Genomic DNA, 18,765 nt, shown 5'->3' with positions numbered 1-18,765 from the left:
CTTCTCCCAGCCCCAGGCCAATTAAAATCCAGCACTCTCAGGGAAACACTTAAAAGGTTTCCCTGTTGTTAAAGCTCTCTCAGCTCCACTTTGAAGATGGTTTTAGCCTGCACACACAGCAGAGAGAACAAAAGCTGCTGGGTGGCTGCAATTTCCCAGGGACTAAAACACATCAGGAGCTTTAAGCACCACAGGACAAGCAGCTCTGAACAAAATCAGAGGGCATTACATTGAAAAATTATAACCCTCATCTTATAGTTTACATTGAAGTTCCTAATTTATCTCCATTTTCACAACTGAACAGAACTTCCCAAGGTGGGATTTATTTACAGCTTTCAGCATGTGAAGGTTTTAATGTAACAGATACTGTAAAATGTGTGAAACAGTAAATGGGCTGCAGGGAGTGGGGTGGGTGAAGGACAGGTGGCATCTATTCCAAACTTTGCTATTCTTCTCTTCTTCGAGGTACAACTTCAGACACACTGATGAAATTGCTGTTTTCTCCACAGAAGGTCAGACAAGGAAAAATTCAGACATTCTAAGTTTAGAAAGAACCATTTTCCTCACCTTGGTCTGAAAAAATCCCTGCAGTACCTGCAGTAGAATTTGAACTGGCACTCCTTCATTTAGGTACATTTTCTGTCCCTTGTCACCCTTACTTTCATGCAAACACCCAAATTCAATATACAGCAAGATACATATTCATGTAATTTTTTCTGATGTTCAATCATCCCCAAAATTTCAATTTGTAGTTTTGTAACATCTTATTCCAATTCTCTGGGTCTTCTTGTCCTTGTTGTATTAAACTCTTCATTTGAGACAAGATACTGAATGCTGAAGAATTACAGAATGCCAAGGAAGGGGCATGAAGGGTCCAAAAACCAGGAGTCAGAGTGACATAGCTTGAAACTGAAAAAGGAAGACAAAAATATATCCCAAGCAATGATGTGTTGGGTGAAAAAGAGACAAAGTAGAACTTGTGGGTAACAAATTCTACTTTTTTGTTATTTACACTTGTTAAAGACAAAAATATTATCTCATGCCCTGAAAATTTCATAGCCATGGACAGCCAGATGTTGGGATAGAGGAGAACTTGGGAAGTTGCACAAGTCTCCTACTGTTCCTTGGGGACACACTGCTGGATCCTGCCACAGGATCCTCCACCTCCAACAGGAAGTTTGGGGAAGGAAAACAAGGATAATCAACAGCACAGAGCAGACAACAGCTAAATTTATTTATATTATTTATTTATAAATAAGACGTCTGAGGGAGAGGTTTGTAAAGTTATGAGCAGAGAAGAAAAAATAAGGGTAGTTTTCCATTCACTCTGAATAAATATATTGAGCATCTATTCTCACTGAGAAAGACACAAAGCTACTACACAAATAAGCTCTGCAAATTTGGGATGCAATCTACTTTATCTTTCTGTAGATTTTAATTGATATTAGCAAACATTTGCTGTCTGCAGGACTGTCAAATTTTAGAACATAATTTACTGAAATTTAGTCTTCCAGCTGCTCCAAATAAATTAAAAGCCCCTAAATCAGAATGTAAATTTTCCTGAAGAGTGTTTCATATCAGGTGTAAGACCAGGAGAGAGACTGAGTATTCTCATGAGGAAAATATCACAAATAGCCAAACTAATATGCCCTGTCTAAACTTCCAGGAATCTCAAGAGGTCCCTTCCCACCCAAAATGAGTTTGTGCTTCTGCAAAATGGAGAACATGTCAGCACTTGTACTGAGGTTGCTATTGTGTCTTCTTACCTTTGAGAGCAGAATCATCTTCTCCAAGATTTGTAGAGTTTAATCCTGTTTTTTTACCACACATGACACTTCTCCTTCCACTCAGAGGGTTCTGTAAACTGCAGCAGTTTTTGTTGGAAAGGTGGTCAAAAATGTCCAAGTCCTCATCAGCATCCTTTCTGGCCAGTGTTTGTGATCTCCCATCTCCAGTTGCATTTCTACTATTGGGTCCTCCCAGTTCATGCCTCTGACATTTGACATCCTCGTTTATCAGATTTGAGAAGTTTTTCTTTGTTTCATCTGGCTGTGTTTGAAATCTTGAGTTGAAATTCTGCTCTGTAGCAAGCCATGAAGGCTTTTGCCTACTGGGAGTAACTTGATTATTCTGTGCTACCTGGGAAGATGATTGTAACCAAGAAGGAATTGCACCTGCAGAATTAGTCAGTTTTCTTCCTGTTAACTTTTCCATTTGCTCACTCAAACAAAGTTCATCATCAGACTGAACGTGCTCTGCTGCTGCCTCCTCTTTGGCATCTTTTATACAAACTTGAGATGGGAACACTTTTAGATCATCCTCTAACTGAGACAAATTTTTCTTTGTAAAGCTGATTGAATTCATCTTAGGCTCAAGAAGATTTTCTTCTGGCAGAGCTTTCCAGTTCACTGAAGCACTGTTTGATTCTGAGCATTTAAAATGTTGGTCTGTTTTCTTGTCTGGGCCTGCAGGTGCATTTCCTTCTTTCCTCTCAGATGAGGGGGATGCTGAGGTATCTTGCTTGTGATCTGTAAGGTCAATTGTAGTGTTCTGGTCAGCAAGGAAATCTCCAGAGCCTCTCTCTAATTCACCATCAAATACAAGGTCCTCATCAACATACAACTTCACCTTCTTTGCTCCAACATCCAGGTCCTACCAAAATAAAGGTATGAAGATTTCAATCAAGCTTTCAAGCATTAGATATCACAGCTCTGGGACTCTGACACTTGAAACACCTAATCAATAGACAGATGAAAACAATTAAACCCTGTGTCAGTACATGCTTTTGACTGCTTTTTAATCTAAAGTTGAAACTACTAAAAAATACTGTGGAATATATAAGATTTTCTTTTTTTTAAAGTACTGAAAACCCTGCTAGACACTGCTATGAACCACTTTGTCTGAAAAGGTTTGATTATTTAGAAAAGCTTGAGGGGAAAAAGCCTAGATTAAGTACAATTATATTTGATCGGGATATAAATTCCAGAGCACATTTTGCTTCAGGAGCTCTAAGATTCACCACTTTCACGACATGTTCCACAGCCAACAACCACCCAGATCAAAGCCATCAGAGTTAAAAAGATTTACAGAGAGTCACAGAAATGCAGAGCTAGAAAGTACAGTGAGGAAAAAAAATCATCCAGTCCATCTCTTTCCACTGAAGAATGTAAAATAACCTACACCATTGTGAAAAAAACTAGTTTTAACAGTTTTCAACTAATCTGCCTAGATAGCCTATTCCAACACTTAACTAGCCTTTTAAACAGCAGACCTTTATCTCAGACACAATTCTGCCACTCACAACTTTATCTCTATGTTCTCCTTCTCTGTGGCACTCACCAATACCTGATTTTTTTTTATTCCATTGAAGTTAGAACTAATGTTCTTTCTATTCTCCTCACCATTTCAATATAACCTTTTCTCCCTCTTGACAAAAATACCATTATCTTCAAAGAAAATATAGAAGATGAGACACAATCCATCTCCTTTCTGTTCTCTAACTTGTCCATCTTGTGGAGTCTTTCAGAGACTCTCTGTTCTTTCCTTCTTTTTGTGAAAACTAAGAAGCTTTTTGTGAAAGTAAGAAGTTTCAGTTTCATCCCTCTTTCTCATCTCCAGCCTGTCAGTTCTCCTTGAAAACTGAATTAAATTTTCCTCTGCTCCCAGACTAAACCAGTCACTCCTTCCCTTCCAAGCACAAAAGTCTCTGGTTCCACTCCTGAACAAACTGTTTAAGCCTTACAAGTTTTCATAGCTTCCATCCTTTTGCCTTCCCAATAATAACATCTCTGAGACCAAAAAATGCAATTTGGACCTACCCAGAGGAAAAGCAGAAGATGCAGGCGTGACAAGAAAGCTCCAGGTGAGGGAGGGGAGTGGGTGAAGGAATGCAGGACACATTCCTGATAGGAAAAAGATAACCTTCACTGAGTTCCCAGTGAAGAGCTGTAAACCCAGTTTAATTGGCCATTATGGCCTGGCTGCCTGTGGAACTCCTGTAGGATCATCCATGCTGTATTTCTGTGCTGATGCAGTCAGCCATAAAACAGGATATTTCTTCACCTTGAATGAGGAACACTGTGCTAGGCTGATCTAACTGGGGATCAAAACATTTCAATAATTACATAATTAAATAATTGCAATCTGTTGAAAACTACCTGCATGTCTTTGCCTGGAACTATAATGGGGAAGAGATAGACTATCAGGATGTCCCAATAATGCTATTTTTAAAATTTCTGTATATCTAAACTGCCAATGTACTGCTTAAATGCTAGAGATATTGGATATTCACAGCTGAATTTGGGATAACTGGAATATTTCTCCATAAGATTCCAGCTCTACTGGTGTTAGGAATACCCAGCCCTTTGTTCTGCATTTTTTCCTGGAAATAGGTATAAACTGAAGGGGATCACAAAAATACAGATATACATTTGAAAAGTATCTGTCAATGTCATCTTTTTAAATTAAAATCAGCAACTTCTTAAGAACAACTTGTTTTGAAATCCCACTGCACTCACCAGCAGCAGAGGAGGTCAGGTAGACAGAGAAAACACTACAAAATGAGATAGTAGAGCTCATTCTCCCTGAAAAGGGGACAGTCAAGCCCAAAAAAGAGCCACTCACTTCAAAACTACTTTTCCAGTCAGTGGGAGACTCTCTGATGTTGTGGAATGTCTGGGATAGATATTTTAGGAAGCAGAAAAGGTGTGTGAACTGCACCAAGATGAAGCAGCCAGGTATTTCTGGGATAACAGAGACAGACTGGACTGGGACAGGCGTTCCAACAGCTGATAGCTCAGCAGAGCTAATGAAAATCTGCACCGAAATCCTGAGCAGACTGAGCCTCGGGGAGGAAAAATCTCAACAGATCTCAGAGACTCCAAGAACAAACATATGCAGGCACAAGACTAAGAACTGCTCTTTTTTATTCCCTCCCACCCCTCTGCTGAGTTTCCAGTTGCTTAGTGATCTGTTCTGGTGGAAAAGATTGGCAGTTCAGCTTCCCCAGCACCACTGCTCAGCTCTCCTCAAGCGTGAGGAGGCTGGAAAAATCCCTTCCTCAGGAGTAATCCCACCCTGTAAACAAACACTCCATACTTCATCCAAGGCAGGGCTTTTTCCTCCTGCAAGAGTAATTAAAAGGGCACAATGTCTCAGAAGAAGCAAATAGGGATGAGCAGTGTCAGGAAGAAAAAATATTTTGTGAAAATAATTCTGGTTCCTTTTGATGTTCCTTCCCAGCTTGCACCCTCAGCCCTCACAGAGTGTCTGCTGGGATAGTGCCTCCCAAGGAGAAAATGGGGATGGTATTTCTGGCCATTTCTGTGATATTTGTGCACAAAGGACTGAGCTTAAAACCAGAGGCGCTTTTCTGAGAATTCCTCCTGGACAGAGGACCTGAAATTGCTTCTGCCTGACTTTTCAGAAAAGTGTGAAAAAGAAGCAGTAGGAAAGAAGTCAAGAACCAAAGAAAATTTTTCTACAAAACTGATTGTGCTGGAAGAAAGCTGCTGCATCCTTACAGACAATGCACCCCAGGGGTAATCCAGCACTGAAAAAAACCCCAAGAGAATGGACAGGAACACAGGCACAAAAGGAACAAACACACAAGAAACCACCTGAAGAAGAGACTTATTTAACTGGAGAGCAACTAAGACCTTAAGGAATTTTGGTATTGATTCCATTCCCAGTTTTGTGAAGACATACAACAGACATTAGACTGGATCTTTGAAAAAAGTTTTAATAGCACCAAGTAACCATGCAATTTCAATGCTGTATCATGTAGTTGCAAAATGTCTGACTGTTGCAGACAAACATGAAAAAAACTGGCTGCCCTTACACTTGTTCCCTTCCTGCAGACTAAAAATCACTTCCTTTTTGGGGGGTCTCATCTTAAGTAAATAAAGACAAGATGAAGCCTGAGACCTTCCTTGTAATTCAATTAATCAATGAATCCATGACATTGATGTCATCTGACTTTTACAGCTTCCTTCAGACATATTTTTTCTCCTTCTAGACTCAAGTTCTGAAATTCAAATATACAAAAGTACTGGCCTGACTTAATTTTTGGCCTATTTTTGGAAGCAGTACTTGGACATCTCTCACTTTCATGTTTTTTGAGGGAAAGAAGGCATTTAAAATTATTCCCAAAATCCACACAGAAATCTGGCTCTGGATTTATATTAGCAGGAAGAAAATTGTTCGTTCATTGTATTTTGGGGGTTTATACTTCTTAGACAAAACTTCCTCATGACAAATTACAGAATTAGGCAGAACTGCTTTGTATTATTCCTTCTTCTTAAGGATAATGAGACATTTCTTCAGCAAGGGTAAACTGCTGCATTTCCACCAAAATCCATAGGATTATACTCCCGATGGATTTTTTACATTTCCTCATAGCAGGTTATTAAAGAAGCAGAGCCTTGAAACACGGACAGACATTTCTGTGTAGTTCCTGCATTCTATTCAGTAGATTGGTAACAAATCACACCATTACCTCCAACAACAGCGGCCCTTTCCCACACTCTAATGATGATGGAACGTCCTGTAGACCACGTTTTAGTGAGAAAAGCTATTAAAATTCCAGGAAAAGAAATATAAATCATGCTGTAGTAAATTTGTTTTAAGCTGTCCCTTCCATGGCCATTTCCGTATGTATAAATTACCATATGTGCTTATATAAGAACATGGATGAGAGCAAAACCAGAGGGATAAAGCTTCTTATTTATAATCCAGGACAGCAAATCCTCTTTGATCCAGTACCTGAGATTTTTTTCTTAACACTGCAGTGTACAAACAAGAATAATATTCATGGTGACATTCAAACACACAGACAAGAGACCATCTGCCATCTGCCATGATATGACTCTCTTGTAACAGTAGATTACTGGTTTTATTATGAGCACACAGTAGTGGACTTTTTAATTGTCCCTGCCCAGGGAGGGGGGCTGGAACTGGATGATCTTTAAGGTCCTTCCAACTCAAACCATTTTATGATTCTCGTTAAAGTGACAAACCCCAAACTGAGCAGCAGTCAGCTTGTTTATATTTATAGACACCAGAAAACACATATTTAAACACTTATTTATTTACATTGTGATTAAACAGCTGAAAGCCCTGAATATTGAGATGCACTTACCTTTGTATCTTTATTTCTTACCACAGTAAAGGATTAATGACAGGACCTGCAATCCTTTTATTAGGTCTTTAGCGATCTTTAATAGCTTTGAAAGCAAATGCTTATTGTGCCCATGAAAACATTATCACTACATTGTTAGCACTTACAATTAAGACAAAAGCAAATTTCACAGCAGACAGGGACATCTCATAGCTCCTGTTTTATTACAGGAAATTGTATCTACTTTTATTTCATGCTTTTAGAAAGAAAATCACACTGAATTTCCCTAGGCAAGGCAAGAGCAAATATACAGAGGAGTTGAGAAAAGACTACTTACACTGGGAGTTGTTGTGTTGTAATTCCAAATCTTGATCTTGGATATACCAAAGTCACGTGAGCGGGTGGGATTGCGGATAACAAAGTAAAGTTGGACGGGTGGGTGAAAAGGGCACATCCAAAGGCATCTTTCCTTGGGAAGCTAAAAACACAGATAAGCAGACTGTCACTAATGCTCCTTCTCCTCCAGCAGGGTGTTTTAATTAACTCCCCACCCCCCCAGCAGAACAGGCGGCCATTAGAAAAGTAAACGTTTCATAAAATCTGCTACGCAAAGAGCAAAACCTCAGCCTCATTTCCCAAGAGTAAATCCCACTCTCCTGCCTGCCAGACAGCTCCCAACAACCTGGCAATGAGCTAAAGGTCAGCTGCCTGCTGTCCCAGGGAAACATCTGCACGCTCAGAGCACAGACAGAGCAAGCCCAGTTTATTTTTATCAAATTAATCAGCTTTGCTGGCACTAGGGGGGGATCACTGAGCACAATGGACATTCTACAATCGTTTTACAATTTCTTGGCTTCTGGTTCATCCCCTTAGGAGGGGAATCTTAGAGAATTTTACTTTGCTGCCTGCCTCTATTTTAATCAGGCTTTGCAGATAATCAGCTTCACTTACAGGTCTATTCCTCAGAGCTATACTGGACTCTACACTAGAAATTTTCTAAGATATCACAGAATTCCCAACATGAATTTTACATACAACTGGCAATCAAGAGATTTGAAATGCCAAAGAAATGCCTCATTCTTAAGAGACATCATTAAGAATTGCTGCCTCTACATGTTCAGAATGTAAGAAAAGGATATGTGGCAGCTCAGAAAGAAGGATCTTCAGAGTCAAAATGTAGAATATTAATATATTTTTATATTAAATATATTAATATATTTGATGTCCAGTGCTACCCGAAAACAGATGAACAAGGGCACAAAGTGGATACACATGTGGGTAACATATCAGTGATCTGAAAGCAGCTGATTAATTAGTTCCCCTTTGGATCTCAGGGACACACAGTACACAGATACACACACAGAAGATAAACAGGCAGTCTTTTCCCACTCTTTTCTCTCTGAAGTGAGTGTTTCAGTTTTTCCTGAAGGCATTAACCACAGAGCTTTCCTCCAGAGTCCTTTAGCTGTGTGACTAAACAATGGTGAGGACAGCGCCCTGGAGCCTGCTCAGAGCCATCATGAACAGATCCACTTCTCACCATGGTCATCTCTCTCATCCAGACTCTGAGGGGTCTCTGCCCCAGAGCCTCTCAAAAAGCTTTGGGAGACTGTTTCTCCTTTTAACACCAGTTTGGAGCACAAACAGCCATGAGGGTGCCAGACACGCTTTATCCTTTCTACTTAAAACGAAAGAAGCCTCTTGACATCAAACAAATGAAGGACAGCCCTCAAATCACTGTTCACCCAACTCTGGGGTCAACTTCAAAGCTGCATCATGTTTTTGAAGCCATCCTATGAACAGGAATGATTATAAAACTTTTTCCCAACTGCAGGCAACATCTAGTAAGCAGTGCATCTGCAGGCCTCTCAAGCCAGGAGCTGACTCCCCAGAAATCAATAGGTTCTGGGGTGTACTGACAGCCAGAGGTGTCTTCACAGAAGGGTGGGTACCTGATTTAGCACCAAAATGACCTGTTCCTTCTTCTCACTGGTTTCTCTGTAAAACTGCACATGGTGTTCAAAAAACACAGAGGTTTATCAGAGCCAGGCTGAGTGTTGTGTCCTGAGTGAGAGGCAGCCATGAGGATCATTTTGTTTATCAGAGGAGATAACTGACAGGGATGAGGTTACACAGCCAAACAGGTGTTACAGTCCCCATGAGGTGTCAAAGATCTGACACCAGAAATTCAAGGCACTTTGATGGATCCATGCCAAAACTCAAGAGACTGTGGAGGACTCTCGTGTTTTATGCCAAAGAGTGATGTCATGTCTTTGCCTTCACAAGAGGTACTTGAGCCTGGGATGAAAAATCTAACCCAAAAACTCTTTGTACCATCAGATTGAACGTGGTATGTTAAGGAGTCAGAATTACATTTGAACTGGACCAAGGAAAAAGGGGAGAGTGGAAATCTTTAGTCTTAAGATTTTGAGGGAGATTGGCACTGCTTCTAGTGGGCACTGAAGGTGTAAAAGATGGAGGCTAAAGGAACCCTCAAGCACTGTGAAGAGGAATGACAGGTCTAAGGGTTCCCCATGGGGAAGAAACACCTTTGTTAGATATTTATCTGTCCTTGTTATTCTGAGGTTTAAAAGACCTCTATATGCATATAAGAATCAAAAAGGTTTGTGGAAAACAATTTCAATAAAGTACCTAATCTATGACTTACTAAATATTATCAGAATCCCAGAATGGTTTAGGTTGGAAGAGACCTTAAAAATCATGCAGTTCCAACCTCCTGCCATGTGCAGGGACACCTTCCACTATCCCAGCTTGCTCCAAGCCCTGTCCAAGTTGTCCAGTGATGGGACAGCCACAGCTTCTCTAGGCAACCAGTAGCAGGGCCTGCTCACCCTCACAGTAAAGAATCCTTCCTTATATCTAATCTAAAAGGTTGAGAGCACCAGATATTCTGACAGACATTTTTTTCTTTTACAGTAGATCACAAAATACAAGGAAGGAGGCAGTTTAAGTGCTCTTCTTAAAAGTCTGCAAGGGTAATAAATAAACTAATAAAATAAAATCCATCATCTTCAATAAGAGTATTCTCAAAGACAAAAGTACACCTAAATGATCAAAGATGGAAGTGTTCTAACCATGGTAAAATGAATTTTCCACACAATAAGTTTTTATTTCAAGTTTTTGTTCTGTTGAAAATGTTCATTGCTTGGAGATTGATTAATCTGCTGGGTTTTTAATGTACCCTAAAGCTTTCCTGTATGATCTGAAATGTACACAAACTGGAAATGCTGCTCTGCCTTCTGAAGGAATCTGCAGTTCAGGTACCCCACACCCACAGCCTAAGAGCATATTCCCTGCCCAGAGTGCATCTTGAATTCAGCCTCAAGAGAGGAGATTACAGAGTCACAAATCAAGGGAATATATTAATCAATGAAATATAAAAGCTCATTACTTAAGAATAATGGAATCTATAAATGTATGAGTAATACTGAGAGTAACAGGTTCATAATGGCTTAATGAATGTATTACTATATTATTTTCAAATATCTCTAGAGTCTGAGAGTTACTACTACAACTGCTACTACTACCACTACTACTACTGAGTGACACCTGCCAGCCAGAACAGCCTAAAAAAGAGAATGGGTATTCATGAGATCCAAACTACAGTTTTCAGGAGACAGTAAGGAAGATGCTTCAGGTAAAAATATTTGTCTGGAAATGACACTCCATAAGGAGTTTCAACTAAATTTCAAAATACTCCATATTTGTCCTGTTCCAAATCTTATCTACCTTGTGAGCAGAAAAGCACCATTAGCATGAAATGAGCTGTAATTTACGTTTTTAATAGACTTCCTTCAGTATCCTCATCCACTAAAATCATACTAATTTTTTACTAGAATCCTTGCTCTGAAGGCCCATGAAAAATGGCACAGAGTGAATGTGCAGCACAAATGAAACTATGGCTGTATGAAAGGCTGTGGACATTTGCTAATTCTTTCACACCTGTCACTATCTTTTGCCCATTGTCATTAGTATGGGAGCATTTCATATCTCCTCATCTCACACAACTATCATCCTCATCCTCAACTATCTCACACAAGAGCCATGAAAGACTTTTACCTGCCATATATTTTTCCTAATCTCTTGTTCAAAACTATCTACACAGTCTTATTTTTCTGTAATTCTTCCCTAGGTAAAAAGATAACAAGGGAACAAGAGAAAACAGGCACATTTTCATTATAAATTTACTTAAATTTGTATTATCCATCTGAAAAAAATTAGCAGTGAAGCTCCTGTACCTTGAGATCACAAGGATTATTTCAGTTCTAAAACAAAGTTGTAACTGAATAGCAACTTCTTGAACAGGAGAGCTGGATTTGTTAATAAGAAGCAATATTTGTAGGGGTTTTTTTTTAATTCTCAGATAGTTGTTATTCAGTCAGGTTCAAAATGTTTCTGAACAAAAAACCTGGAGATAGAGTATTATAGGAGTATTATAATGAGAGATTTTAACATCCAGGACTAAGCTGTCTTACCTTTAAGTTCTTATTGACCAGGCAGCACAGATCCCCTGCGTTGTCAGCATTTCGAATGTCCACATCATGAGGAGACACAAAGATCCTCTCATTGTGCAAATCAAAGAATTCCACCTGGCTCAGGCCCACGTTTGCTGGATTCCCCCAGTTGGAAAGAAGTTCCATAGTCACATAAATGGGATCATGTACTTCCCTACTGGCTGTCACCTGGACCAAAATGAAATATGGTAAAAACATCAGTGACCAGCCAATAAAATGTGAAACAAAATTGTTCAGACTGCAAAACGGATGGGTCAGAAGCAAAAAGATTGCAAAGTCAAGGCTATTTGGATGACATTCAATCAATCATTCAGGGTTACACCAATACTGCTCTTAAAAAGCCTTAAGAGAAGGGAACTAACTATGTTCTTTGTCTGATTCCTTTGTCATTCTGATGAACAGTGAGAAATTGTCTTTTCTTACCTTGCCATGGATTTATTACCTGATGTAGGGCAGAACTGAGGGACACAGCTCATTCAATGTACTTTTGTATCAATAACACTGGGAAGCACCAATTATGGTGAACATATGCACAAACCTTCTTTCTCCACTTGGAATTTACTCCAGCTTTGCCACCAGCCAGGGACCTGTCACTGTCACAGACAGAATGGCTCCCACGCTCCACAAAGCCTTTCAGGGATCTCTTCTTTTGTCTGAAACAACATGTTCTGGGTTATTTCCTCATCATTCCTGCATTTTTAAGAAATAGTTGGTGCAAAGGTGAAGAGATGATAGGATGAGCCCCACAGGAAAATGTACCCACGCACTGAATGACAACTTTTGCAGCATTCCACCTTAGATACGCAGAGTTTGGTTAAAAAGCTGGGCTCCAGTTCCCAGCTGATTCTGAGGCAGTGGGAGAAGAGAATGCAGAGGTGATCTGAAGAAAATAAAGTGAGATGTTGGCAGATCCTGCTCCACAGAAAGTGGCCCAAGGCTGCACTGGCTGATTTGCTACTTGCACTTGTCTCAGGTGTAGCAATTAGAATGGTGGCATTCTAAAAAATCTCTCTTCAGAAAAGGAAGTTATCCTAAAGCAAATACATAAAAATATATACCTGCTTCCAAAAGGGCAGAATCTCTCCACAGTTCTGGTAACTGTAGTCCTTGTCTGGCGTTTTTCTGGAGGTTCAGTCTTTGCAGAAAGAATAGATGGAACAGAAGATGTTTTCTAAGAAAGAAAAAGATGAACATGTTTCATTCAGATTGGTCACACCAAAACAGCATCAATTTGCATCTCTGGAAGAAGAGTTCAGGCCCAGCTAATCTGTAACTCTATACAAAGTTAAAGCACATTTAATGGAATTGGTCTTGATTTGGAATGAAAAAGATGAACTTGGAGCTTGATCTTCCATGTGGAAGAAAACATAGAAGCAAAGGCTGAGTACTAGAAAATATACACACACGTATAGATACATAAAATCTCATTGTGTACATTTGGTAGGACTCAGGGTTGACCAAAGCTTTGGCACAGGTCTACTAGACTTTCTCCTCCAAAATCATAAAGTCTTTAAAAATCCTCAAACCCTTCAGTGCTATTAGCATTAAAAAAATATTTTTTAAATAAAGAGGTATCAGTAAGATACATAAGAGAAAACAGAGGAAAAGTGCTGCAATCTTATAATGCTATGGGCTCTTTCTCTGACTCTACTCAACTTTTTTGTTGATTTTTGTTGATCTCCTTGCTTATGAGTTTTTAAAGATGGTCTTTGGAGGTAAGAAATGAACACACATTGGGGCAGAAAACCCTCCCCAGCTTGTCCTCAGTGAGATCTAGCAGTGTACAGCTCTGTTCCAAAGCAGAGCATGCACAAACAGGAAGCAGTGCCCATATTAGAAAATCCTGGAGGAAGGCAGGATTTATTGGGATGGAAATCACACATTGCCTTGCTTCAAAAGCTTGCAGGATGCAAATGGCTCAAGTGGGCCTGCAGCTGTGCATCTGACTGTATAGACACATCATATGGCTGGTCTATCAGTTGCTCAGTGATCCCTGTAATCAAGAGGGAGCTGTGGGATGCCAACCTGAGGAAGCAGATTAAAGGAAACAACCCTTTGGAAGAATAAAACAAATAGAATTACACTTAGAAGGCATCACCATTCATTCATACACAATCCTAATGTGTAAGAGATTGTAACTCATCGGGGTTTTGCTACTTGAACAAACAGCTTTATTTTTTTTGCCATACCTCTTGGGGGTTTGTGGCAACTGCTTGCCCTTGCAGATCTCCCTGCAAGAATTCATTTTCAATCTGTACTGCTTGAACAACAGCTGAAACAGAGAAGTCTGGATCCTTCTCACAAATACTCTTCCTGGTTAGTGAAAGGGATGTTTCCGGTCGACTTAAGGGCTCTGGAACCAAAAAAAAAAAAAAAAAAAAGGAAGAAATACTCATTTGTTCAGGACATACAAGTATGGAACATTCCAACATCTGAAACTTCCCATTCAGTTACTGACATGGGGCTTTGCAAGCAGTCTATAACCAGCCCAAATGAAGCTGAATTCCCCCACTTTGGTTTTATGTTAAGATACCAAGTCACATCTTCTTTAGGCAACAGTTAAAACAGGATCGTAAGAAGAGGAAAACCAACAAATGAGAAACATAATTTTTATGCTTTTAGATTGCTTTGTTCTGGTATTTAGTGGAAATGCCTTGTAATAGTCCATTAAAAAGAAGTATATATAATTTAAGCACAGCAGGAATTTGTAATTGGGGTGTTCAGCTATTTTGGAGGAATCCCCAGAGACTTCTAGCAAAATAAGGGGAGTTAGGAGTTGCTATTTACAAGGCAAAAGAAATGACCTTATCACTTAAGCAGTCATCACAATGCCCACACGAATCCCAATCTTCCCAAACTTCATGGAGAAACAGAAACATCACAGCCTAGAAACAGGTTTGAAAGAAAGGAAATCAAATTTAACAACAGATGATGTGAGATTGGACTAAAAGAGAAGCACAGTGGTTATATCTCAGGGCTTTAAAAGTCAAGGGAAGAGAAGAGACTTAAGTTGTACAGACATTTAGAGTGAGGGGAAATACTGAAGTGCCAGAGAGCTCTCAATGCTGCAGGGAGGAGAGCACAGAGCAAATAACATGAAGTCCACCTTGAAAAGACAAGAAGTTCAAACTGAGCTGAGATTTGTGTGCATTCATTCTTTGCACATACACCCATGAAAACTTTAAACAACCATCAGCCATCTCTGCAAAAACAGGGATAGAATAAAGACCTGCTTATTCTTCTGTACTGTACCATCCCCCTGAAATGAAATTAATTTGGGCTTTATCACAGTAGTTGGACAGAAACAGCTCCAAACAGCACTACTATAACCTGAGAAAATGCTGCACACATCTCTGGGAAGTCAAAGCAACATCTGCTCCAACAGATGGTGGGTGAGGGTCTCAGAAGCTACAAAAGGGATTTATTCTGAAGCCAAAAAGAATTAACTTCTTTTTCTCTGCTTGGTTTTCTGCTAATTAAGAAACTAATTATTTGCCTTTTCAAAACCACTGGCCTTAGTGCTTTCTTGGGACACATCTGGATTCTGGCTTTTTTCTAAAGAGCAGCCTGACTACAGAGTATGTATGGCAGGTCTGAAAACTTCGCCTCAGACCTTTCAAAACTCAAGCTGATCAGACTTGTTAAGGACTGCACTGAACTGCAGTCACAACTTCAGCCCCTACATTTGGGGTTTGCTGTGTTTTGTTGAGGCTTTTCCCCAGCTGAAGACCACACCTTAGCAGCAGATTTTTAGAATAAGAAGCAGTGGCTTCAAATTATGTTCTCCAGTCCAAGAAAAATATTTTCCAGTATGGTCCTAGATACTGTTATATCTACCCAACACTGCAGACTGATCTCAGTGCTCAAGGTGTAATTCAAGTACAGTCCCAAGCAGCCACAGGGCTCTTTTGTCATGAAGTGTAAAACTGTGCCTTTATTGTGGTAGAGAACTCTGCATTTTGTATTGCTACAAATCTGTTGTGTTAAACTCTTCCACCAAACATCAGCTGCTGACTGGGAGAACACACCTGTCCATTAATACCACCACAGGGAATCAACCTCCATGAGGGAAGTGGGAAACAGAGCAAGGACTGAAAGGGAGAGAGCAAGACTTGTGCTGTGGAAGCAAAAAGGGAAGGAAGATGGTAAAGATGTGGCAGAAAATTAAAGTATACAGGCTTTAATACTTTATCACAATTTCACTGAAGTCAGAACATTTGAGGTGTTAAAAACAACAACAAAAGCACAGAAAATCCCATTTAAAAACAAAAAAAGGGCAGTGACAGCTAAAAGAATCACATAATGACAGATGTGTGCTGAAATTGCATCTGAGCCAGAGGGGGGAAAAGCACGAAAACTCTCCTTATTGACATCATATATTCTTATTTCTTACTAGAACAAATTGTTTTATGTCTGTCCTGGTGCAAGAACTCAGCAGAGAGTGGCCGAGTGCCTTTATTTTTCAGCGTGACTGGTTTGACAGGAATGTACACTTCAGCACTGTCCTTTCTTTTGGCTGAGAGAACTCGAACTGGCTTCACTTCTGCAAGATAAAAAGCAAACAGAAGTAAAAAACTTTAAAGTTAGGTGGAAGCAGCCAGCCCAGGAAAAATGATTGGATTTTGAATGCTAAAGTTTTACCACTTTAATTATGTTGGCATAGTTGAAAGTGATGATTTCCCTCCCTTTCACTGACACTGTTCTATTGATGTAGAAGCACATATGGATGGCTGGCACTCGCTCAGTGAAACAAAATAAAAATAGTATTATAATGTACCAGGATATCTCATCTCTGACAGATATTTACCTGCATTACTGTCAAGAAAAGCAAAAATAAAAAAGAAGTCCCAAGCCATTTGTGAACACAATTATACCAAAGAAAATTCTTAGATGCAAATGTCTTGTTTAGAAGTTTCAGAGGGGGAGAGGATTGCCTAGAATAGCTCATATAAGCACTTCTTCACTTTTTGATTTGGGAATTATTAATGCCTCTATTATTTCCATCACACCTCTTAAATTTCTCTCTGGACAAAAAGTCCTGCACTCTCCCAGTGATTTTGTTCTCACTACACTTCCATCCCTTGCTCCGGTCTCATTTTCTGCTCCTCTCCCCATTCACACTCCACTCACATCTATGATAATGAAAGGAACACTCCTCTATTTAATTTATTGCAATATTGTTCCTCTGAATTTCTGCAATTAACTATAGATTAGGAAAAGGAAAGAAAAGGAAATAGTAAAATAACAAAACCAAAAAAACCAAAACCAATTACTCTACCGGAAATGAGTAGGGAGGGAATTTTGAGAAATACTGAAAGTAAGTGTAGGTCTGGTTTCTGTCTGAACTCTCCACCCTTTGCTAAATAATCTTTGAGACCTGATGATTGGTTGTGGTCTTGGACACTGAGGTCTCCAAAGGAGACAGAAAGAGACAAAAAGAAGTGGCTCATGTCAGTTACAGGGATGAAGAGCACACACTGGGACAAACAGCCAGAACCCAGGATGTGAAATAAAATTGAGACTGGGAAGATTTGGCTGCCTGAATTACTGCAAAAACAGTTCAAAAATATATCTAAAACCATGAAAATTTCTTGATAAATCTCACAGACAGTCTGAGACAATCTTAGTTCAAGTGTCTAGAGAGATTTGGCAATGCAGGTGCAGTAACCAGGTCTGTATCTTTGGATTAGCCAAAAAAATTCTTAATGAAGTACAAGAGGATGCAAGTGTCCCAAATCAGAAGATGAAAACAACAGCTTTGCTGAAGAGCAAGAGAATTTAGGAGGGTATGGAATAACTCTTAATGATCAACCTTAAAAATAATTCCCTCAAAGAATGATTATTGTAGCACTGTAGTAGCATGGAAGACACAGACTTACTGCTTTGATCCTGGCTGAGCTCCAGCACGGTTGGGGCACCAGAATCAAGGCCAGAGCGTCTCCCAGCATCCTGAGGTTCAGAACCTTCCTTCTGCAGTGCCCCACTGCTATCCAACTGAAGGCCTTCAAAGCCTGTAATTGCTTCCTCAGTGGAAGATGGTTCTAAAAACACATCCTCTTCAACAGAATCATAATCATCACTAAGGGAGTCTTCTTCCATCCTCTCCTCTTCCACACTGTGCTGCAAGCTGCTTCTCAATTTCTGCTACAATATAAACACATCTGTCAGAAAAGCTCAAACTTGTATTTTAAAATAAACCAGAGTGGCTGCCTCTTCCTCCCCAGGAGAAAGAAGAATCTGATGAACTCGGAGCTGTGATGCAGCTAAAAATATTCCCATTCCTATGTCATGTCTGGCCTCTTTTGATGAGGGCTTGTAAAGAAAAGTCATCCTACAACTCCTGTGCTCCTTCTCATCAGTAACCAGCAGGAACATTCTGTAGGCCAAGGAGTTTTTATGTGCAAAACCAATTTTTAGGAATAAGTTACAAAAAAGCAAGTAAGGGGGAGAGCAGAGGCATATATTTGTGCAGTCTCACAGTTGTGCCTTGCTATTTGAAGAGTATCTGCAATCCAAAATTTCCAAATGCCTTCACAAGACTGTCAAGCTCATGTAGCAGCAACTCCTTTTTAAGCACATGATAGATGATAATAGTCCTGCCTTGTACACATCTGTACTTCAAAAACCAGCAGAAAAAGAGCTGGGGTCTAATGGGCTAAGCTCCCAGTTTGAGTTTTTTGAAGTGGACACACTGTAACAGGATTTTATGCAAAAAATAACCTATTTTGAAATTTACTGTAGAAAAAACTTCCCTGCCTCTCTCATCACACACCACAAACAGCACAGATGATGCAGGAGCTGTGGGCTTTTATGAATGCAAAAGGAAAAGACCTTGCATCTCTTAAATGCTTTTTTTTTGTCCTTGGTATTAGAGTTTTGAGATAAACATAGGTAAGCAAACTGTATAAAATGAAAACCTGAAGCTACCTTAGGTACAAATGAACTGTGACAGTCTATATTCAGTTTGCAATGAAAGTTTCAAGCTGCTACAGATTACACTTGTTAGGAAATCCATGTTGACAGAAATATATTACAAAGAGCAGACAAAGTCAGGTTCAAAAGAGGGTTTATAAGCAACCTGAGCCTTGATATCGAGCATGTCTTTATGACAGT

At 39.7% G+C, this 18,765-nt stretch overlaps 1 protein-coding gene across 50 annotated transcripts in view; it reads right to left on the bottom strand.

Moving 5' to 3' along the window:
- Window positions 1-18,765, bottom strand: part of KATNIP (katanin interacting protein) — a 55,628-nt gene that overhangs the window by 25,994 nt on the left and 10,869 nt on the right. For 18 of the 50 annotated variants that reach the window (XM_086854404.1, XM_086854389.1, XM_086854391.1 and 15 more), the window contains exons 7-14: window positions 17,532-17,796; window positions 16,046-16,195; window positions 13,842-14,005; window positions 12,711-12,823; window positions 12,191-12,305; window positions 11,614-11,820; window positions 7,455-7,595; window positions 1,767-2,652 (exon numbers count right to left, since the gene is read on the bottom strand). In XM_086854404.1, coding sequence (XP_086710530.1) covers window positions 1,767-2,652; window positions 7,455-7,595; window positions 11,614-11,820; window positions 12,191-12,305; window positions 12,711-12,823; window positions 13,842-14,005; window positions 16,046-16,195; window positions 17,532-17,796 — 2,041 coding nt within the window. The remainder of the gene's footprint in view (window positions 1-1,766; window positions 2,653-7,454; window positions 7,596-11,613; window positions 11,821-12,190; window positions 12,306-12,710; window positions 12,824-13,841; window positions 14,006-16,045; window positions 16,196-17,531; window positions 17,797-18,765) is intronic. The other 32 variants (XM_086854392.1, XM_086854415.1, XM_086854420.1 and 29 more) reach the window with 3 other exon arrangements.

The sequence above is a fragment of the Cyanistes caeruleus genome, chromosome 17, assembly GCF_971803275.1.
Source record: "Cyanistes caeruleus chromosome 17, bCyaCae1.hap1.1, whole genome shotgun sequence".
NCBI lineage: Eukaryota > Metazoa > Chordata > Aves > Passeriformes > Paridae > Cyanistes > Cyanistes caeruleus.
Note: the sequence above shows the minus strand (reverse complement) of the source record. Positions and strands in the feature narration are given on the sequence as shown.